At 40.1% G+C, this 18871-nt stretch overlaps 1 protein-coding gene across 5 annotated transcripts in view; it reads left to right on the forward strand.

Moving 5' to 3' along the window:
• The window catches only part of IFT80 (intraflagellar transport 80), a 264566-nt gene that overhangs the window by 231838 nt on the left and 13857 nt on the right, over positions 1–18871 (forward strand). For 4 of the 5 annotated variants that reach the window (XM_029617084.1, XM_029617083.1, XM_029617085.1 and 1 more), the window contains 2 exons: positions 10616–10705; positions 10946–11118. In XM_029617084.1, coding sequence (XP_029472944.1) covers positions 10616–10705; positions 10946–11118 — 263 coding nt within the window. Of the gene's footprint in view, positions 1–10615; positions 10706–10945; positions 11119–18037; positions 18166–18871 lie in introns of all 5 variants that reach the window. The other variant, XR_003858776.1, reaches the window with a different exon arrangement.

Raw genomic sequence — 18871 nt, forward strand, 5'->3', positions numbered from 1 at the left:
ATTTATTTATTATTTAATCCATCTTATTATCTACTGTTTCTTCAAAATTACAATGTTATATGCATAATAAAACATAATATAAAAATCAACAGTCACATATTACCCCACACAATAAAACAATCACAGTACACAGTTACAATAATTGCAATGAAAAACATCATCATAAAAAAATCTGCATATGCCCTTTTAAACAAAAAAGGCTTTACCAGCTTCCTGAATCTTATTCATTTTCCTTGCTCACCTCTAAAGGAAGTGTGTTCCACAACTTTGAAACTACTAATGTAAAAGCTTGCTGCATACTAATTTGTTAATTGTTTAATCTGTTCAATGTAAACCGCTAATGAGGCGATAGTTCTTGTTCCCTGTAAACCGGGGTGATATGTATATTATACAGGAACATCCGGTATATAAATCCTATAAATAAAAAATAAAAATAGTAGCTTGAAACTTGTATGACAGAATGCAATGGTATTTCAATCAAATTTGTATCTTGTTATTACAAGTTATACATGGGAATATACTTTTTAAACTTACCTGCAAGACAATGACCAACTCTGTAAAAAGCTTTATGAACTATAGCAAGTACCTTGAATTCAGTTCTCTCTGCATTTGGTAAAAGTTGTCAAACTGGTTCCCTAAGGCAAAGAAAATATTCTAATTGCAGTGTTCTATACTACTTCATGTCATAATTAAATATTTAGGTAATCTTAAATAAAGGGAATTACAGAAGTCAAGTTGACTTAAAATGATTGCTTGAACTATCATTCTAAATTCGTCAGACAAAATCTGTTTTAAAGGATGATTCATTCTTAATTTTGCAAAAGATATTCTTGGTACATTTGCTATTTGAGATTTCAAAGAAAGACTGGAGTCCAAAAGAATCCCTAAATCACTTGTCTTATCACATATTGTGACAGCATGTCCATGGAAATCATAGTGATAGTGGATCACAAGTACCAAGCTACATTCACAGCCTTGCTATGATTTAGAACCATCCATGTGCATCCATCCATTCACTTGTCTTAGTCATGCCTTCATGAAGATTTATTAAAGGAAATTCCTTATTCAAGAGACTTGGAACAAATAATTGCACATCATCCGCATAAAATTTAAATGAAAATTCAAGTGCTTCCATCACTTCAGCCAAAGTGTGAATATAAATATTAAAAAGCACTAAAGATAAGGAAGAACCATGTAGAATTCCCATATCTATGTTAAAGCATACTTATCAATACAAACACAAAAGGTAATGCCAAACACAATCACATATAGTTGCCACCGTTTGCCAACTCAATTGTGTATTCAAAATGTATGGTTCCTTAATAAAGTCCAACAAAACAGGGAAAAAAATATTTTTACATAAAGTCCAGCAAAACGAAAAGGCAAAAAACCATCGGAAAACGCCGGAACAAGTCCTTCAGAAAGTGTCATCATAGGAAAACATTATATTCCAGGATGTTATTGAGGCCCAGCGGGTGAACTGTGTCCAGACGGTGAATCCATCGGGGTTCTGCTTGAAGTAGTCTTTTGTCAAAATCTCCACCCCGCCATGATGGTTTTTTGCCTTGCTTTAGCTTATAGTTTACGTTCCCTATAAGCGTCCTGTTTCCATGGTAATTGTAAACGTCCTCTGACGTTATTACGCCCGTAAAAGAGCGGGCTATTTAATCCCTGATACCGGTTTAATGTGGTCTTTAGCCCGGCGTTGTTGAATGGGATTTCATCGAGACTTTATGTCCTGCTATGAACAGGTGGCTACACTGTTGCCAGTTAAGTATATTTTGAATTTCATTCACTTTATCATCGAGCACCAATGGATTTTGTTTTCATTTCATTTTTTATAGATATCTCATTAAGATTATTTGACTCCTGAAGAAGCAGCTGAAAGGCTGCGAAACATGGCCGCTGTCGAGTCAGCATTTAGCATGCATTGAATATAAGATATGTGTACTAAAGTCATTTATGTCAAACGGATCATACTATGAGACATCGAAAGGGCAATGATAATTTATCCTGCTAGAGAATATTGCTTGAGGCTATTGTACTGCTGGACTATTTAATTTGAACATCTTTGGAGAGTACGATGTGAACATACAAGCTGCACATACTGACATATAATTTGAACAACACCGGAGGGTGTGATTTCAATACACAGGCTACAAATGATTGAAAAGACCGGACGGCTCGGTGTGTCTTTACTGAGCACGTCGACAATGGCTTGCTGATGCAGTTCTGTTTCCTCTTAAAAAAAAATTTTCGTTTTGCTGGACTTTATTAAGGAACCATACATTTTGAATACACAATTGAGTTGGCAAACGGTGGCAACTATATGTGATTGTGTTTGGCGTTACCTTTTGTGTTTGTATTATTAAGATCAGACAGGTTCGCAACATTCGCTCTTTGTGATTTGAAAGCATACTTATCGACATTCTAAATATGATCAAAACCATTGAAGTACTACACCTCCAATTCCCAACATTTGCAGTCTTTTTAACAGTTTATGATGGGGAATATTATCAAATGCAGAACTTATGTCTTAACTACACCAAAATTCCAGTTTGACCGCTATCCGTAACATAAGATGTGCTATACTGGGTCAGACCAAGGGTCCATCAAGCCCAGTATCCTATTTCCAACAGTGGCCAATCCAAATCACAAGTAGCTGGCAAGTACCCAAACATTAAATAAATCACAAGCTACTATTGCTTATTAATTAATAGCAGTTTATGGATTTTTCCTCTAGGAACTTATCCAAACCTTTTTTAAACCCAGTTACACTAACTGCTGTAACCACATCCTCTGGCAATGACTGTGTGCTGAGTGAAAACAAAATTGGCTTTGATTTGTTTTAAATGAACTACTTGCTAACTCCATGGAGTGCCCCCTGGTCCTTCTATTATCTGAGAGAGTAAATAACTGATTTACATTAACTTGCTCAAGTCCTTTCATGATTTTGTAGACCTCTTTCATATCCTCCCTCAGTCGTCTCTTCTCCAAAATGAACAGCCCTAACTTCTTTAGCCTTTCCTTAATCTTTTTGGTCACCCTTCTCTGCACTTTCTCCAATGCAACTATATCCTTTTTGAGATTTGGCGACCAGAATTGCACACAGTATTCAAGTTGCGGTCTCACCATCGAGCGATACAGAGGCATTATGACATCTATCCTTTTATTTGTCATTCCCTTCCTAATAATTCCTAACATGCTTTTTTAATCACCACTGAGCCATCGATTTCAATGTATTCTCCACTGTGTCACCTAGATTTCTTTCCTGAGTGGTAACTCCTAAGACAGAACATACCGGGCTGATTTAAAAAAAAACCCATGCGTAAAAAACGGGAGTTTCGCGTGTGGCCAGGCCTTGTGCGTGTGGCTGGGCCTTGAGCGCTGCGCACATTTTAGAAGAAGCCCGGCCAGGCACGTAACCCCCGTTATGCGCACGAGAGCCAGGCCTCTATCAAGGGGCGGTCCCGCGGGCGGGGTGGAGCAGGAGGCCGCTGGTACAGTGGCCATTTGCCACTGTGCCGGGGGATCATGCGCCGGCAGCCTGCCAGCACGCAAGTTACTTTAGGTTGGGCCCTGAAGTAACTAGACAGAAAACAGGTAAAAAAAAAAAAAAAGGGGGGGGGGGATTTAGAGGGTAGAGAGGAGAGGAGAAGGGGAATGGAGGTTGTGATAGGGGGTAGGAAAGTTCCCTCCCAGTCCTTTCCTAAATTGGAGTGGACTGGGAGGGAACTGAGGGAGCCCTGATCTCGTTGCTGCACGAATTTGCATAATTTTAGCCCCCTTGCATACACCGCCCGCACGTACGCACGCGGATTATAAAATCCAGCGCATATGTGCGCGTGGCCCATGTATTTTATAACATGCACGCACCGGTGCATGCTTGTTATAAAATCGGCGCACCCATGTGTGTGTGCCGGGTAGCATGCGCACATGGATGCACGCGCGCACGTTTTAAAATCTACCCTTAACTGTGTAACTACAGCAAGTGTCATTTTTCCCTATATGCATTACTTTGCACTTGTCCACGTTAAATTTCTTCTGCCATTTGGAAGCCCAATCTTCCAGTCTCGCATGATCCTTTTACATTTCATCACAATCTGCTTGAGGTTTAACTATTCTGCATAATTTTGTGTCATCTGCAAATTTGATCACCTCACTCATTATACCCCTTTCCAGATCGTTTATAAATATATTAAAAAACACTGGTCCAAGTACAGATCCTTGAGGCACTTCACTTTTTACCTTTTTCCACTGTGAAAATTGACCATTTAATCCTACTCTCTGTTTCCTGTCTTTTAACCAACTTGCAACCCACAAAAGGACATTGCTTCCTATCCCATGACTTTTTAGTTTTCTTAGAAGCCTCTCATGCGGAACTTTGTCAAACGCCTTCTGAAAATCCAAATACACCACATCTACCGGTTCACCTTTGTCCACGTGTTTATTCACCCCTTCAAAAAATGTAGGAGATTTGCAAGGCAAGACCTCCCTTGGGTAAATCCATGTTGGCTGTGTCCCATCAAACCATGTCTATCTAAATGTTTTCTGATTTTATTCTTTATAACAGTTTCCACGATTGTTCCCGGCCCTGAAGTCAGGCTCACCGTTCTATAGTTTCCCGGATCACCTCTGGATCCCTTTTTAAATATTGGGGTTACATTGGCCATCTTCCAATCTTCAGGTATATCAGATGATTTTAAATATAGGTTGCAAATTAATTGAAATATGTCTGAAATTTTCATTGTTTAGTTCTTTCAGAACCCTGGGGTGTAGGAATCACAGTGTGGTCTGTGGACCCCTAGCCTGAGTTGGGATTGACACAACCTAAGAGGGTAAACCCCCACAGGTCCCCAATGTCAGGAGGTAAGGCCGGAGGAAGACAGGGGCCAGCTCGTCCGAGAGACTCCAGAAAGAGGAGCAAAGGCCTGGCCCTGGAGCAGGAGACAGGTACTGGAACAGAAGTCCTTCAAGGAGAAATGCAGGATCCCGAAAGAAGCACACAGGAAACGGCTTGTCAGGGTACGGTCCGAGGGAGCCTTATGTAGTCCCGTGCTAATGAAGTCATCCTCTGGGGCGGTCCCAGGTTTCCCACTGAAGGCCCTTTAAATAGGTGCCAGTGCCGCGCGCATGCGCCTAGGGGGAACCCCGGGTGGGGCCAGAAGCTGGCGGCGAATCGTGCTGGGGAGGCCGAGGAGGTCCCTGCGTCGGCAGGTGCGAGCGGAGAAGACTCGGCGAAGCAGGCCGTGGCACCCGACACCCCAGGCAGGGTCCGGAGGCATAGCCGAGTGGAAGGAGCCAGCATGGGGGTTCCGCAGGCGGTGTGTGCAACAGTACCCCCTCCATTAGGACCCCTCCCAGGGGTTCTGGGCTTCCTTGAATGAGCGCGGTGGAACTGTCTGATCAAATTCTTATCAAGTATTTTAGAAGCAGGTTCCCAGGAGTTCTCTTCGGGGCCAAAGCCCTCCCAGGCTAGAAGATATTCCCATCGATGCACTCATCTCCTCACATCCGGATATCACTCACCTGATGGGTGGAATCATCTTCGGTGGCTACCATTTGAGGTTTAGGTTGAGGTCGCGATGGCCAAGACAGTACCAGGGGTTTTAAGAGGGATGAATGGAAGGATTTGTGGATCCTCATGGAAGAGGGTAGCCGCAGCTGGTAGGTGACAGGTCCAAGTTGACAGATCACAGGAAAGGGTCCAATATAACATGGAGCCAGCCTCATGGAAGGAAGCTTAATGCGTATATGGCGGGTACTAAGCCAAACCTTTTCACCAGGTTTAAACTGAGGAGCGGGCCTCCGGTGGGCATCATCTGTCTTCTTGGCTCTCTGGGCGGCCTCCTGGAGGAGACGTTGCTTGTGTTCCCATAGAGATTCGATTATTGCCTCTCGTCGAGATTTATCGAGCATCACAGTGGTCATCCATACACACCTTTTCCAAGCATTATCGCTTGGACGTCTGGGCTCAAGAGGACGCTGTTTGTACAGGCAGTATTAACTGGACTGCGGGCAGCCTCCTGCCCTGTTTGGGAGTAGCTTTGGTACATTCCACTTGTGGGGATTGGCCTGCCTGAGTGCAGAGGAAGGAGAAATTACTACTTACCTGATAATTTCCTTTCCTCTAATGAAGGCAGGCCAATCCCCGACCCACACTCTCCTGCCGAGTTTTGCCTTTGGTTCACCCTTTAGGTGCGAACAGTGTAGAGTGTTGTTCCTGCTATTCGTTGGAGGACTGGTGAGTGTCTTAACCAGCCCCTCGGTTTAGTGAATATTCATTGTTTTGTCTGAACTCAGTGTTCCCTATTGGTTGGAAGCATGAGCAGTTGATTGTTAAAATTCATTTTCAAGTATAATCAATTTGTCCACAGTTTGGCTTTTGCAGAGAATGCTTGCGGGCTGATGTCAGAGCAGGGCTGCATGTTAATGATGGCAGGTTTTATTCCGTCTCCATCGACTGGTAGAGGTGCATAACCCACTTGTGGGGCTTGGCCTGCCTTCATTAGAAGAAAGGAAATTATCAGATAAGTAATAATTTCTCCTTTTCAAAAGTTTAATGATTTGGATGTATTCTCATGTTTTTGATAATAAAAATAAAAAGTCCAAGTTGTAAAAAAAAGGAAAACGTTGTTCGGAACCAAACTTTTCTTTTGTCAGATTTTTTTTTTTTTTATATGTATGTATATAATACTATGTAAGTATACTGTGAAATGCTGCATGGAGCAAACGGGTTGAAAGAATTTTAAATAAATAAATAAGTAAATGAAATGTTTTATGAACAAAACCGTTTTTAATGACACAAAAATACAAAGGATTAGTAGTCCATTAGATGGCTTGTTTCTTCTGATGTCATACTTGTAAGGGAGGTGTTCCATTGACTCATTTCAAAGGTTTCAGTTAACCTTTGTTTAAATGTATTTTCCTTTCCAAAAACCTCAAAAGAAAAAATTACAAACACTATTCATTCAAATTACTAGAACCTGTCTAGATCAAAAAAACCTGTTCAAATAGATACGTTTTTAGTGCCTTGCTTTGACAAGGCTGTACGTACAGACTCTGGTAGATTGATTCACAATCCCAGGCCAGCCGCTGAAAATGCACTGTTCCGAGTAATCTCCAGTCTGGCATTCTAGTAGATTTTTACTTTCAGATTGCAATGTTGCTAAACCAAAGACTTTGGCTTGAAAATGACCAGAGTGTCTTTGTGATACCTTCAACCAGTGAAATATCTGGTCTTGTAACATAAATCATATCCAAGAACAGCTAGAAAGTCTGTTGAATCACTATATTCCAATTCTTGAGTGGTCCTTAAACTTCTGTAAGCAAATAAAAAGAAGTTTGTGTAATACTTCTAGAAGTTTATTTTAAAGAAAGTTGTACCCCGTATGACATGCACCGTTTCAAAAGTATACCTGACAAATAGTAATATTCTCCTGTAGCAATTAATATGTTGTTGGCAAATCAGGGAAATGGCAATTTTCAAAACATTCTAGCTGCATTAAAACACTCCCAGAGGCCAATGTATCAAAGTGTGAAGGGTGTCCCAAAAACAATAGTGCACACAAAAATGCCAAATTGCGCACATTATCACATTTGCGTTTTTTGACTGTTTCATGTGCACCATTTTTCTTTTTTGGATCTATTCTCAAAATATGCAAAATCACTAATGAGCTGAATAATCAAATCTGTTCATTAATGATTTTGCAGAAGTTACATTTTGCGTGGAAAATCATAGAAATAGGCAGTTTTCTGTGAAATGTAATTATACCTCAGGGAGATGTAGTTAGGTTTCTTTGTGAAAAAGAAAGTGATTTCTTCCTAAATCTTTTGCACAGAAATCACTACAGGAGCTGTTTGCTTATTATGAAAATAGATGGCACCACAAGAAAAACATCTTGCAATATTGGTCCTTTCTTGTAGTGAGTTCCATAGGTTGCCATGTCAGTCTCCGAGATTTGCATAAAATTGCTCTCCTTAGCTCAGGAAAATACACAAATATATAATATATTAAAAAACACAGGATGATAAGTAGATGAACATAAAAATATAAATACGCACAGAAAAACGAGATACAAAGTACTCTGGTTAAATCATAAGTACGTAAAAATCCAGAGTATTTTGATTCTCATTTTTGTGTGCATATTTATATTAATTTTTATGTTCATCTACTTATTATCCTGTAATTTTGAGTTTTTCTTTTATATATTATATATTTATTTGTGTATTTTCCTCTTTTTTATTTATTATTTTTTGTTTTATTTATACATTTCAACCCCTGACGCCAGAGTCGGGCTTTTTTAACTACTGGAATTTTGTGCAAATAAAATATCTCCATTCTAAGGCGAAAGGTCTGTCTTGTTTTCATTGTGCATTTATCAAACTAACAGGATTATTCATCAAATTGTATTAGGGCCTCAACGTGCAATGAAAGGGATTTAATGTGCGATCTTTATCCTGGCACGCATTTGTGTGTAAATTTGATATTGAGTATGCAAAAGCTAGCTTTTTATTCAAATAAAGGACTCCTACCACCTGTCGTGAAAATTTATTGCACACTAATGTGGGATTTAACATTGGAAGTAACAACACCTTTTGTGCATTAGAGTGTAAAAATAGTTTTTATTGTGCGATAGAAGCTGTGATCGCAGCTATTATCGTGGGTAACATCAGAAACACTAAAACAAGGGCTTTTCTCAGACACATCTACACAGCCCTGCTGGGCCAAAAAATAACCTTTTTTTACCTACCCTTTCTTCCTAAATCTTCTATGTTAGGAGGAAGTGTAGTAGTAGCAGGAAACTGGCTGCTTCAGTAGCCCATTTACGTGATGGAATCTGGATCTGTGCGCACATGGGGCCAGAATTTCAAAGAATTTCAGTGTGTGCCGCCGGGCCTATTTTAAAAAGGCCCGGCGGCACACATAAAGCCCCGGGACGCATGTAAGTCCTGGGGCTTTACAAAAGGGGCGGTCTGGGAGGCGGGGCGTGGCCAGAGGCCTCCGCACAGCCCCAGGGCTGAAGTAAGTTTGGAGACTAAAAAAGGAAGACGAAAAAGGTAGGGGGGAAAGGGTGGGGGAGGTAGGGGAAGGGAAGGTAGGGAGGGGTGTAGGGAAGTTCACTCCGGAGCAGCCTGTGAGGGAACGGGGGAAGGCTGCGTAGCTTGGCGCACATAAGGTGCACAATTGTGCACCCCCTTGCGCGCACTGACCCTGGATTTTAATACTTGCGCGCACCAGTTATAAAATTAGGTGTACATGTGTGCGCGCCAGGTAGCGCGCGCAATCTTTTCAAATCTACCCCATGACATTTACATATCAAATAGGGCACACATGTAGGCGCATTCAGCCTGTTTCATAACATGCATGCAGATATGCACCTATGTTTTAATGCTTACAGCTATTGCATTACATAGGCGCATATATGCATGCGTGATATCAAATAAGATGAACGCATGTTCATGTGAACCCTATTTGAAATGTATGCGCACATGTGCACACAAATCCCACTTCCATCACGCAAGTGGAGGGATGTTAAGGATAGGATAGAGGGTCATGTGGATTTGTTCTGGGCTGCAAGGGGGATTAAGAGGAAAGAAGAAGGAGAAAATGGCAAATGTTTTATTGTTTTGTGATTTGCCTTTGGCTTGCATAATAGACACTGCACTCTGAAGGTTTGTGAGTTTGGTAAGTTTGGTTAATAAAACGTTTTACACTAAGAGACTTGCGCTGATGCCATTGCCAGTTTATCATTAGTTTGTTCCTAGTTCGCCCAGGCTAGGGATAGGACTTCCAAATCCCCCTAGTTTGTCTTCTTTTCCCCCTGTTAGCCCCAACCCGTAATAGCCCGCTGACTAGCCTAGATTTTTTCTTTTATGACTTACACAGTAAGTAGTAAAGTTAAGAGGCAGGGGACACTAGCGTGCGTACCTGTGCACATAAGTGTATATATGCACATCTATTGGCCTCCTCCCCATACACCTATGTCCCATCTCTTTTTTTTTAACTTTTCACATGTGCGCATAGTGGGAGATACGTGCGTACTCTGGCGATTTTGATAACCCATTCTGTGCGTACTGGCCCAACATGTACACCTGTCTCCCAGTTTGGATACGTGACGCGCTAATGTGTCGCACACAGTGATACTGCGTCTCGCAATGCAAAAAATGATCATGGGTTACGATTTTTTACTATGCGATGCAAAATGCCAAAAATGTGCATAACTGCGCCCCTTTTTATCGCGGCTGCTAATGCGCCATATTCCCGCGATAAATTTAGCAATTTGATGAATCTAGGCCTGTCTGTTTTAAGTGTTACAATAATGTGTATACTTCATGGAACCATCGAGAGCTAAGAATCCTTATGATAACATGACAACAGAATTAAGACAAGATCCTGTTGAAACTTAAAATAGTGCAACACAGTCCTAATAATATCTATGAAATATATGAAAAGAAATTTTAAAAGGTAAGGAACTAAAATAGAGCACACTCCAGAATGGGATACCTGGGAAAAGGCCAAATGCATGTCGTTCACTTTTGCCTGTGCAGCAAGGCCAATTACAGCCATTTAATTTAAATAGTGAATGTATGTTTATTGGTTTGTACTTCCTAGGAGCAAACTATGTGGGCTTGCCTTGCTGCCATGGCAGTTGCCAATAAGGATATGACAACAGCAGAAGTGGCATATGCATCAATTGGTGATGTAAGTAATAGTATTTTGTGCCTTGCCAATTAGCTGTTTCTTGAAACTTACACTGCCATCTATAGAAAATAGCAGCATGCCTACTGGAAAATAGCAGGGATTTTATGCTGTTAGTGCAACTTCCAATGAGTAGCTGTGGGAATGTCAGCAACTATTTGCCGCCTTTCAGAAATATTCTTAATTTTAATTCATTGTACTTAGTTGAACTGTTGGGTTTTTTTCATATATATATATATATAGATTGATAAAGTTCAATACATCAATTCAATCAAAGATCTTCCATCCAAAGAATCAAAAATGGCTCATATCCTCCTGTTCAGTGGAAACATTCAGGATGCTGAAGCAATTCTTCTTCAGGCTGGTCTCATTTATCAGGCAATTCAGGTCAACATCAACCTTTACAACTGGGAAAGGTAATAAAATACATGCTAATATTTTATTTTATGTTTGTCACTTTATGTTGATAAATTTTTCATATGACATCCTTGTGCACATTGAAGAGCATGACTGTGGAAGGAGGAGTATGGATGTTCTCACCTCCCCTGATAGCTTGAATCTTACAGATCTATTAGAAATATCTTAAGAGGAAAGCAAATAGAGTAATGCTCATTGCCTCATTTGTTATGGAGTCAGAGATTTAATATTTAACTTATATTTGCAAAGTTGGAGTCTTTGCTTTCATGGCTACAGAATTAATGTGTTCCCAGATTTATCTCCAGCTTCATTAGCTGTTAGGAAGAAATTTCTAGCTTTAATCTCCCAAATAATCTCTATTGGGGCAACTTTGTTTTTGAAATTTCCTGTTAATTGTATTATGGAATACTATTAATCCTGATCATTTGACATCATTCCTACAAAGGAAATCTTCTGATACAGGAGGTGCTGATTCTGAGGTCTCAGAGCTTGAATAACAGCTACCATATACAGGGCTTAATTTATGGGGGAAGCCAGGTAGAATGCAGTCCCAGCACTTCTTTTCAGGCTTAAGAGGCAGAGCAGCAGGGGTGGTGTTCTCCATCCCCTCCTCTCCAAGCAGCCTGCAGGGAGGAAGAGGGTGAACCTGGATAAACAGAGCAGCCATTCTGTTTCCTAATCCAGCCCCTCTCCTCCTATAGTCCCCCATCCTTATCTCCTTGTCTTCCTGTATTGCAGGGAACTGGAGGCTGGGGGGTGGAGTGGGGCAAATGAGGACCAGTTTAGGGATTCATAGGGGTCTGAAGATGGACGATCAGGTTTACCAGAGTAGAGAAGGGGAGGAGATTAGAGAGAGAGGCCAATTCCTCCACAAGCCTTCTCCTTACCCCAGTGATCCTCCAACCCCTGTTCCCACCAGTGCTGACCCCCCAGCAGTCCTTCACCTACCAATTAAGAGTATGAAGCGTGCATTTAAGTATATGTGTGTGTGAATTGGAGACAGTTTTCACGTCCAGCTCCTTTGCACTAGTCAAACCTGGCTCTAGCCTTGATCTACCTTACCTCCCCTCCCCCCCACCCCACACACACACCACAGTTCCACGTCCCTTTTGTCTACAAATTAAGCCCTGATAGTATATCTAGTGGAATGGTTTAACGTATGAAGGAATTGGTGCATTTTATACTGTAGTTCTATTGGTATTTTTCTTTCTTCTATTGATAGGCCTTCCTTTGACTCTATTGTGGACTTGTTAGGCACAGACTCTGTAGATTAATTTATCATTTGTATTTGGCGTTATGTTGTCTTGCAAGAGTAAGTCTTAGATTTCTTTCCACTGTTCTGTGTAAATGGAAATTTCTAAAATAATAAAAAAAGACACGTGACTTAATATCAGCATATCTCTAATTGTTAATAAAAAGCTTACTAACATGAATTTTCTCATCCATTTAGCACTAAATATATTTCAAACTTTTATTATTAGAAATAATAAGATACTAAATGATAAAGGTAATAAAACAGGCTTAACTGGGCATTCCACTAGAATACAGCTTGTTTGTTATGACAATTATGGAAGTTAAATAATCCATGATATCTGTAATCTTTTTAAAACATTTCTGATTCTCTTTTTTTAAGAATATATTTTCATGGTTTTCTACAGTAATATTGTATCCTGTTTTTCATAGCACTTTCACAGTTAAACACAACACAGCTAATGACAAAAGCATTTATTGATGAGTGAACACTATATAAAATTATTTCCATTGTATTTTACTTCTTAGAACATACTGCTGAGTCCCCTAGAATACTTAACATGTTAAAGCTACTTATTGGACTCTAATTTCCTGCTTCCTTTCTGCCCCTGCTCTTGTAATACATGCATTTTTCTACCTCCATGATCATTTCATTAGTGCTGGTTATAAGAGTTTCTCTCGTGCAGCATGATAGTGACATACAGTTGATGAATGTCATGTCTTCTTTATGATTTATAATAAGAAAGAAACAAAACTGAAATATTGCAGTATATTAATGTGTTGGAAATGGATTTGATTTACTAAGGCTTTAATCCCTTTCTGTCTCTCTGAGGAAAAAGCTTACTGGTGCGCCAAAATCAGAAGATATACGCGAGTCTTGGATCCACACGTGCCGCGCGGATTTTAAAAGGCCTATGACCATGCATGTATTTCTCGTTAGAAGCACAAAACTTTTTTCTGGAATAAAAGGTGGGGTGTGGGCGTAGTCTGGGCAGGGATTGGCCAGGACATGAGGAGGATGGGTCTGAAACATGAATTCAGCGCATAAGTATTTACGTACACAAGTGCATGCCGGGGTCCCCGACCATGTAACTTTACTTCTGCTATGTACGGCGTGTAAGTTGTGAAATAAAAAAAAAATAGAGTAGTTTGCCAGGTTTTAAGGGTCAGGGCTAATAGGGTAAAAGGGAGGCGAGTTAGCTAGGGGGGTTAGGAAGTCCTCTCCTTTACTGGGGCGAACAGGAAACGAACTGGGAAAAGAGGTAATAGCATCGGCGCATGTATCTGGAAAAATCCTCCCCCAACATTTAAACGAGTGAGGCGGCATTTGCGCGCACATCAATATGAAATCATGCGCACATGTATGCACAAATAGCTGATTTTAAAACATGCGCACATATACGTGCGTATGTTTTACAATCGCTGTGTCTATGTGCATGAGCCGGCAGTCTAGAACAATTGTGCGCCCATGTGTGGGTCTTAAAATTTACCTCTTTGTGAGTCAGGCCCTCCCTACTGCTGAGACACTAAGGGCTTTCTTAAAAAAATGGACTTTTCCCCATCTTTGCCTATGCTCCCTGGCTGAGAACTGTCACCCCAATGATTGGAGTAAAGTAAATTGGGAAGGGAATATAAAATAATAGGTAAAAAAAAATCCAAGCCATGGTTCCGATTGAACTGGAAGTGCAAAGCAGCAAGAGGAAACTCTCCAATCAAAATGAAATGATCACACAGAAATATCTAGAATGAAAGTAATTAATTTTTTACAATGCCTCTCCCATAAACTCCACAACAAAGTGTTTTACAAAGAGAAGAAAGATGTGCCATCTTTCCAATGGAAACAAGGCAGCAGTTACTTGTAAAGCAGCACTCTGCACAATAATGTGGCGTGAGACCAAATAATTAAGGGAAGCATGCATTTCAACCACAACAAAAAAAAATCCAGCAAATTGTAAATGCCTGAAGACCAGCAGGTTCACTAGTCGCACATGTGGGTTACATAACCAAGCATGGTGTTGAGCAGAACGCATTTACTCAGGCTGTCGGGTAAAGTCTGAAATTCTTTGCTGTGCATGCGCTGGACTTCCTGAACTGTGGCAGCCCCACAGCTGCTCACAGTTTTCTTTTTTGCAACCAGCCCATTTGAACATATCTCCAGCAGATGCTATCACTTCAGCATTCATGTTTTTTCTTTCTATCCTCAGCCTAAAATGTTGTAATTGTTTTCTTCTTAGTTTCACAGTCAGGTTTTCGGATTTTCATTAAGTTTTATTATATATTTTTTATGTTCTGCCAAAAGAACCCTTCCCCCCTCCCCCTCCCCCTGCTGATATTTTTTAGCGGGAAACAAAGCATTGGAATACAGTCAGTTTTTCTTTTGCAGGCATATTTTTTTTTTTAATCCTCTTTTGATTTTGAATCATCTGTTTTTCTTACCATGTCAGAAAAGCAGGCCAGCAGCTTCAAATTCTATCCTAAATGCATATGGAAAATATTAATCACTGACCATCACAAAGTGTGCTACATCTGCCTTGGGAAGGACCTTAGTGATGATGGCTGTGAAGTTTGCTCCAGGATGTCGCCGGAGCAATTTGATCCTGTAAGGACAAGATTTCAAGATCGGGTCCATCTGTGCCACCAGCTTTCTGGGTGGCTTTTTCTTAATGTTTCATAACTCCTTACTAGTTAAATGAATCTGATCCTGAAGTTTCCTGGAGCTCCAAACCCTGCTTCATAGATTGTAGTCCTGAAGGTGATTACTCTCTGGATCCCTATTCTGAGCCCTCTCTGCAATAGGATGCTTTCCATCTGAGGACCTTCCAGGTCCGTTCAAAGAATAGCTAAGGCAATCCCTTTTGATTAAGAAGTTGAAGAAGGCATGTTTAATAAAACAACAACAACAACAAAAAAGACAGAGTCACAGGAATGGCAGCCATTGGCAGTACTGCATCCAAGTTTGCAGTTGCTCATCTGACTAACCAGAACTACCAGACATGTAAATTTAAGGTAAAGATACAGGTACTTCGAAATGTGTAGAAGAGGAATCCCCAGTCACACAGGCATGGGCTGGAAAAATCAGCCAAGTACTGTTTCTCTCAACATTAATGATGATCAGATTGTGCATATTTGTAAATATGCCAAACAAATGTTCAATGAGTTGAAGAAGATGTATAACAGAGCAAATTTAAGCAATAAGCTGTATTTACTTAGAAAACTGAATCAAACTAAACTGCTCAAAGGCCATTGCATGCAGGATGTGCCTTAGAAATGGTGAAAAAGACTGCATGGCATAGGACAAGAAATTTAAGACTTTCATGTTGTAGTCCAGCTGCTCAGTGGTCTCCAAGATTGTTATGAGACACTTGTAACAGCACTAGATGCTAGACCAGATGATGAACTTACCCTACAGTATGTTAAAGGAAAGCTTGTGGATGAATATAATCGCAAAGCAGAAAGTACAAATAACAGTCAATCAGCCATATAAATGCAGGCCTGTATTTCTAAAAGCTTTACTAAGAAATGTGAAACAAGGGAATGTTTTGTGTCCAAAAAGCCTGGACACTTAAAGGCAGACTGTAGAATTTGAAAAGCTGGAATGAACCAACTACAGAACGAGTCCAAGACAAAAAGCCAAAAATGCTGTGAAAGAGGCTGACAACAATTCTGATGTTCAATTTGCATTTAATACTAATACAGATGCAATTTCACAAAATACCTGGTGTATTGACTCAGGCGCCACAAGTCATATGACAAATGATAAACATTTCTTCACTCAATTTAACCAGAATAAATCTGAAAGGATTGTCACAGCCAATGGACAGTATATGGTCTCAGAAGGAATAGGGGAAGGATATCTTAACTGCCCTCTCTCCCCAAACCGTACAAGAAAGATACCTATTAATATATATATCATTTCATTAATTTCGTTGGTATTGCATCGTTGGTATTGCATGGAGGTTGATGCGGCATCGATGGCACCGATAGAGTAATTGGGCACCTCGGTTGGGAAATATCAGATGGTCCCGGTATTGGCTCAGGCATCAGTGAGGCATTGTCATCCCAAGGATCAGGAATATATATATGTGCCTAATCTTGAAAGCAACCTGCTATCAGCAAAAAAAGCTTACCAAACAAGGTAACATTGTAATATTTAAAGGGGACAGCTGCTTATCAGAAATGGAAATCACACATTTGCAGAAGGCAAAATCTCAAATGAACTATATCAATTAAACTGTAGTGAAATTTTCAATGCTGCTAAGCAAGAACATCATGTTAATTGTATTCATGTATGGCACTGTCATTTAGGGCATAGAAAGGTTACATTAAAAAGGAAAATGAACATCTTGTCAGGAAATTACAAAAATCTCTCTATGGTCTTAAGCAATCAGCCAGAGCAGAGAACTGCAAAATAAGTTTTGCTAGAACAAGGGTTCTTGCAAAGCAAGGCTGATCCATGCCTATACTCTTAAGTTTAGGGATGGAAAATGGATGTATCTATTGCTATATGTAGATGTTTTGATTATTACCCACGAAGAAAGGTAAAAAAGTCAAAGCTAAGTGAAGTTCTAAACCTGCACTTTAATACTAAGGATCTAGGAGAAATTACATACTATCTAGGAATCCATATTCGGCGATAAGAAGATGGGAGTTTTCTTCTAAATCAGTCTGCTAAAATCAGTATAATTCTCAATCAATTTGGGATGTCACAAGCTAAGGATGAAGCAATGCCAATGGATGCATCTTATCTGAAGTTGGAAAAAGAGGATGATCTTTTACAGAGTAATGATCATTTTAGACAAGCAGTGGGGGCACTTTTGTGTGTGGCAACCACTAGATATTGAAGTGGCAATGTCTCATCTTTGTAGACATGTCAATAAACCTCGCCAAGGAGTTTGGAATGCCATTAAAAGTCATGCAGTACCTTAAGCACACTCAAGACTTAACTCTAAAAATGTCTGCAAAAGGTGATCTTGAACTCAAAGGATATGTTGATTCTGATTGGGTTGGTAATTCCAGTGATCGTAAATTAACAAGTGGCTACTTGTTTAAACTTGGCAACAGTCTAATTTCTTGGTCCAGGAAAAAGCAAATGTCAGTTGCACTATCATCAATAGAACCTGAATACATCTCAGCGGCCTGCGCTAGTCAAGAAGTTGCTTAACTGCATCATTTACTACAAGATATTAGTCCGTTGCTCACTCTACAGTCTTATTTGAGGACAATCAAAGATGTAGAAAGCTTGCAAACAGAAAATAAATGCCAGAACTAAGCATGTCAATGTCAAATATCATTCTCATCAAGATTTAATAGAACAAGATGTCGTCATGTTTGAATATTATGAATCTGACAATATGCTAGCAGATGATATGACTAAGCCAATTCCAAGGCCAAAGTTTGAAAGAATCTGATCTAAGTTGGGACTTATCTGAGAAGCAGTTGTTGAGTGGGGGTGTTAGACCTGTATTTTGAATCCATTCTGTTATTTCAACAACTGTTCTCAGATGTGTACTAGTGTTGTATAGAAACTGTGTGTTTGTCAGTGTTATGCTGCTTAAAGTTAAAAAAAAAGAAGGTACTTCCTCTCACTCTGTACAAGAAGCAGTAAGTTATTCTGTCTCCATCTTTTTGTGCACACCATTATTAAAAGGTATTCCATGTGCTTTACAGATTCTGCTGGTCTTACTTGCATTTCTGCTAACCTTTGCTATCACCTAAGAATCATATAGGATGGTCAAGAATTGAGTAAACTTGAATCCTGAGGGAGTGCTGACAGCAGATGTTGTATCTGTTGATAAGTAAGTAGGACTTACTAGGAAAGAGTACTTAAATCCTGCATAGAAAATTGACGGAGGGTTGAATTATTACTGTGTGTATGTGTCCTCTGATAAATAGTTTCAGAGTTTGAATTCTGTGCATAGTTTAAGGTTTCAGTTTAATTCTAAGTTTATAATTGTGTATGTGCTAGGAAATAGACTGAGTTTGCAAAGGTCTGTTATTTAATCCGAGAAGGTATGAGAGCTGGTTCCTGGGCAAGTAGTTACTGGTGTTCAGTTCCCACCCACCCCAGTCACTTTTTTGTAATATTGATTGTTATCCCAGGACAAGCAGGATGATAGTCTTCACCTGTGGGGTGATGTCACTGGGCAGAGCCCTATCATGGAAAACTTTGTCAAAGTTTCTAGAAACTTTTGACTGGCACACTGAGCCCACTGAGCATGCCCAGCATGCCATGATCCCTCGAGCCACAGGGTCTCCCTTCAGTCTTCTTTTTTCCGCACGGAAAAAGTTGGAAAAATTTTTTCCTCACGGAAAAAGTTGGAAAAATTCTCAAAATTAATCCCCTTCATAGGGGTCTCCCATTTTCCATCAATCGGTGAGTAAATTTTTTGTCGCGGTTGATACCATTCCAAATTTTCTTGTCAGAAAGCCATCAATGACTGTCTGGCCTCTTCAAAATGACAACGGGGTTTAAAAAATGCCCAAATTGCCCTCACACCATGT

The sequence above is a fragment of the Rhinatrema bivittatum genome, chromosome 9 (assembly GCF_901001135.1).
Source record: "Rhinatrema bivittatum chromosome 9, aRhiBiv1.1, whole genome shotgun sequence".
Lineage (NCBI taxonomy): Eukaryota > Metazoa > Chordata > Amphibia > Gymnophiona > Rhinatrematidae > Rhinatrema > Rhinatrema bivittatum.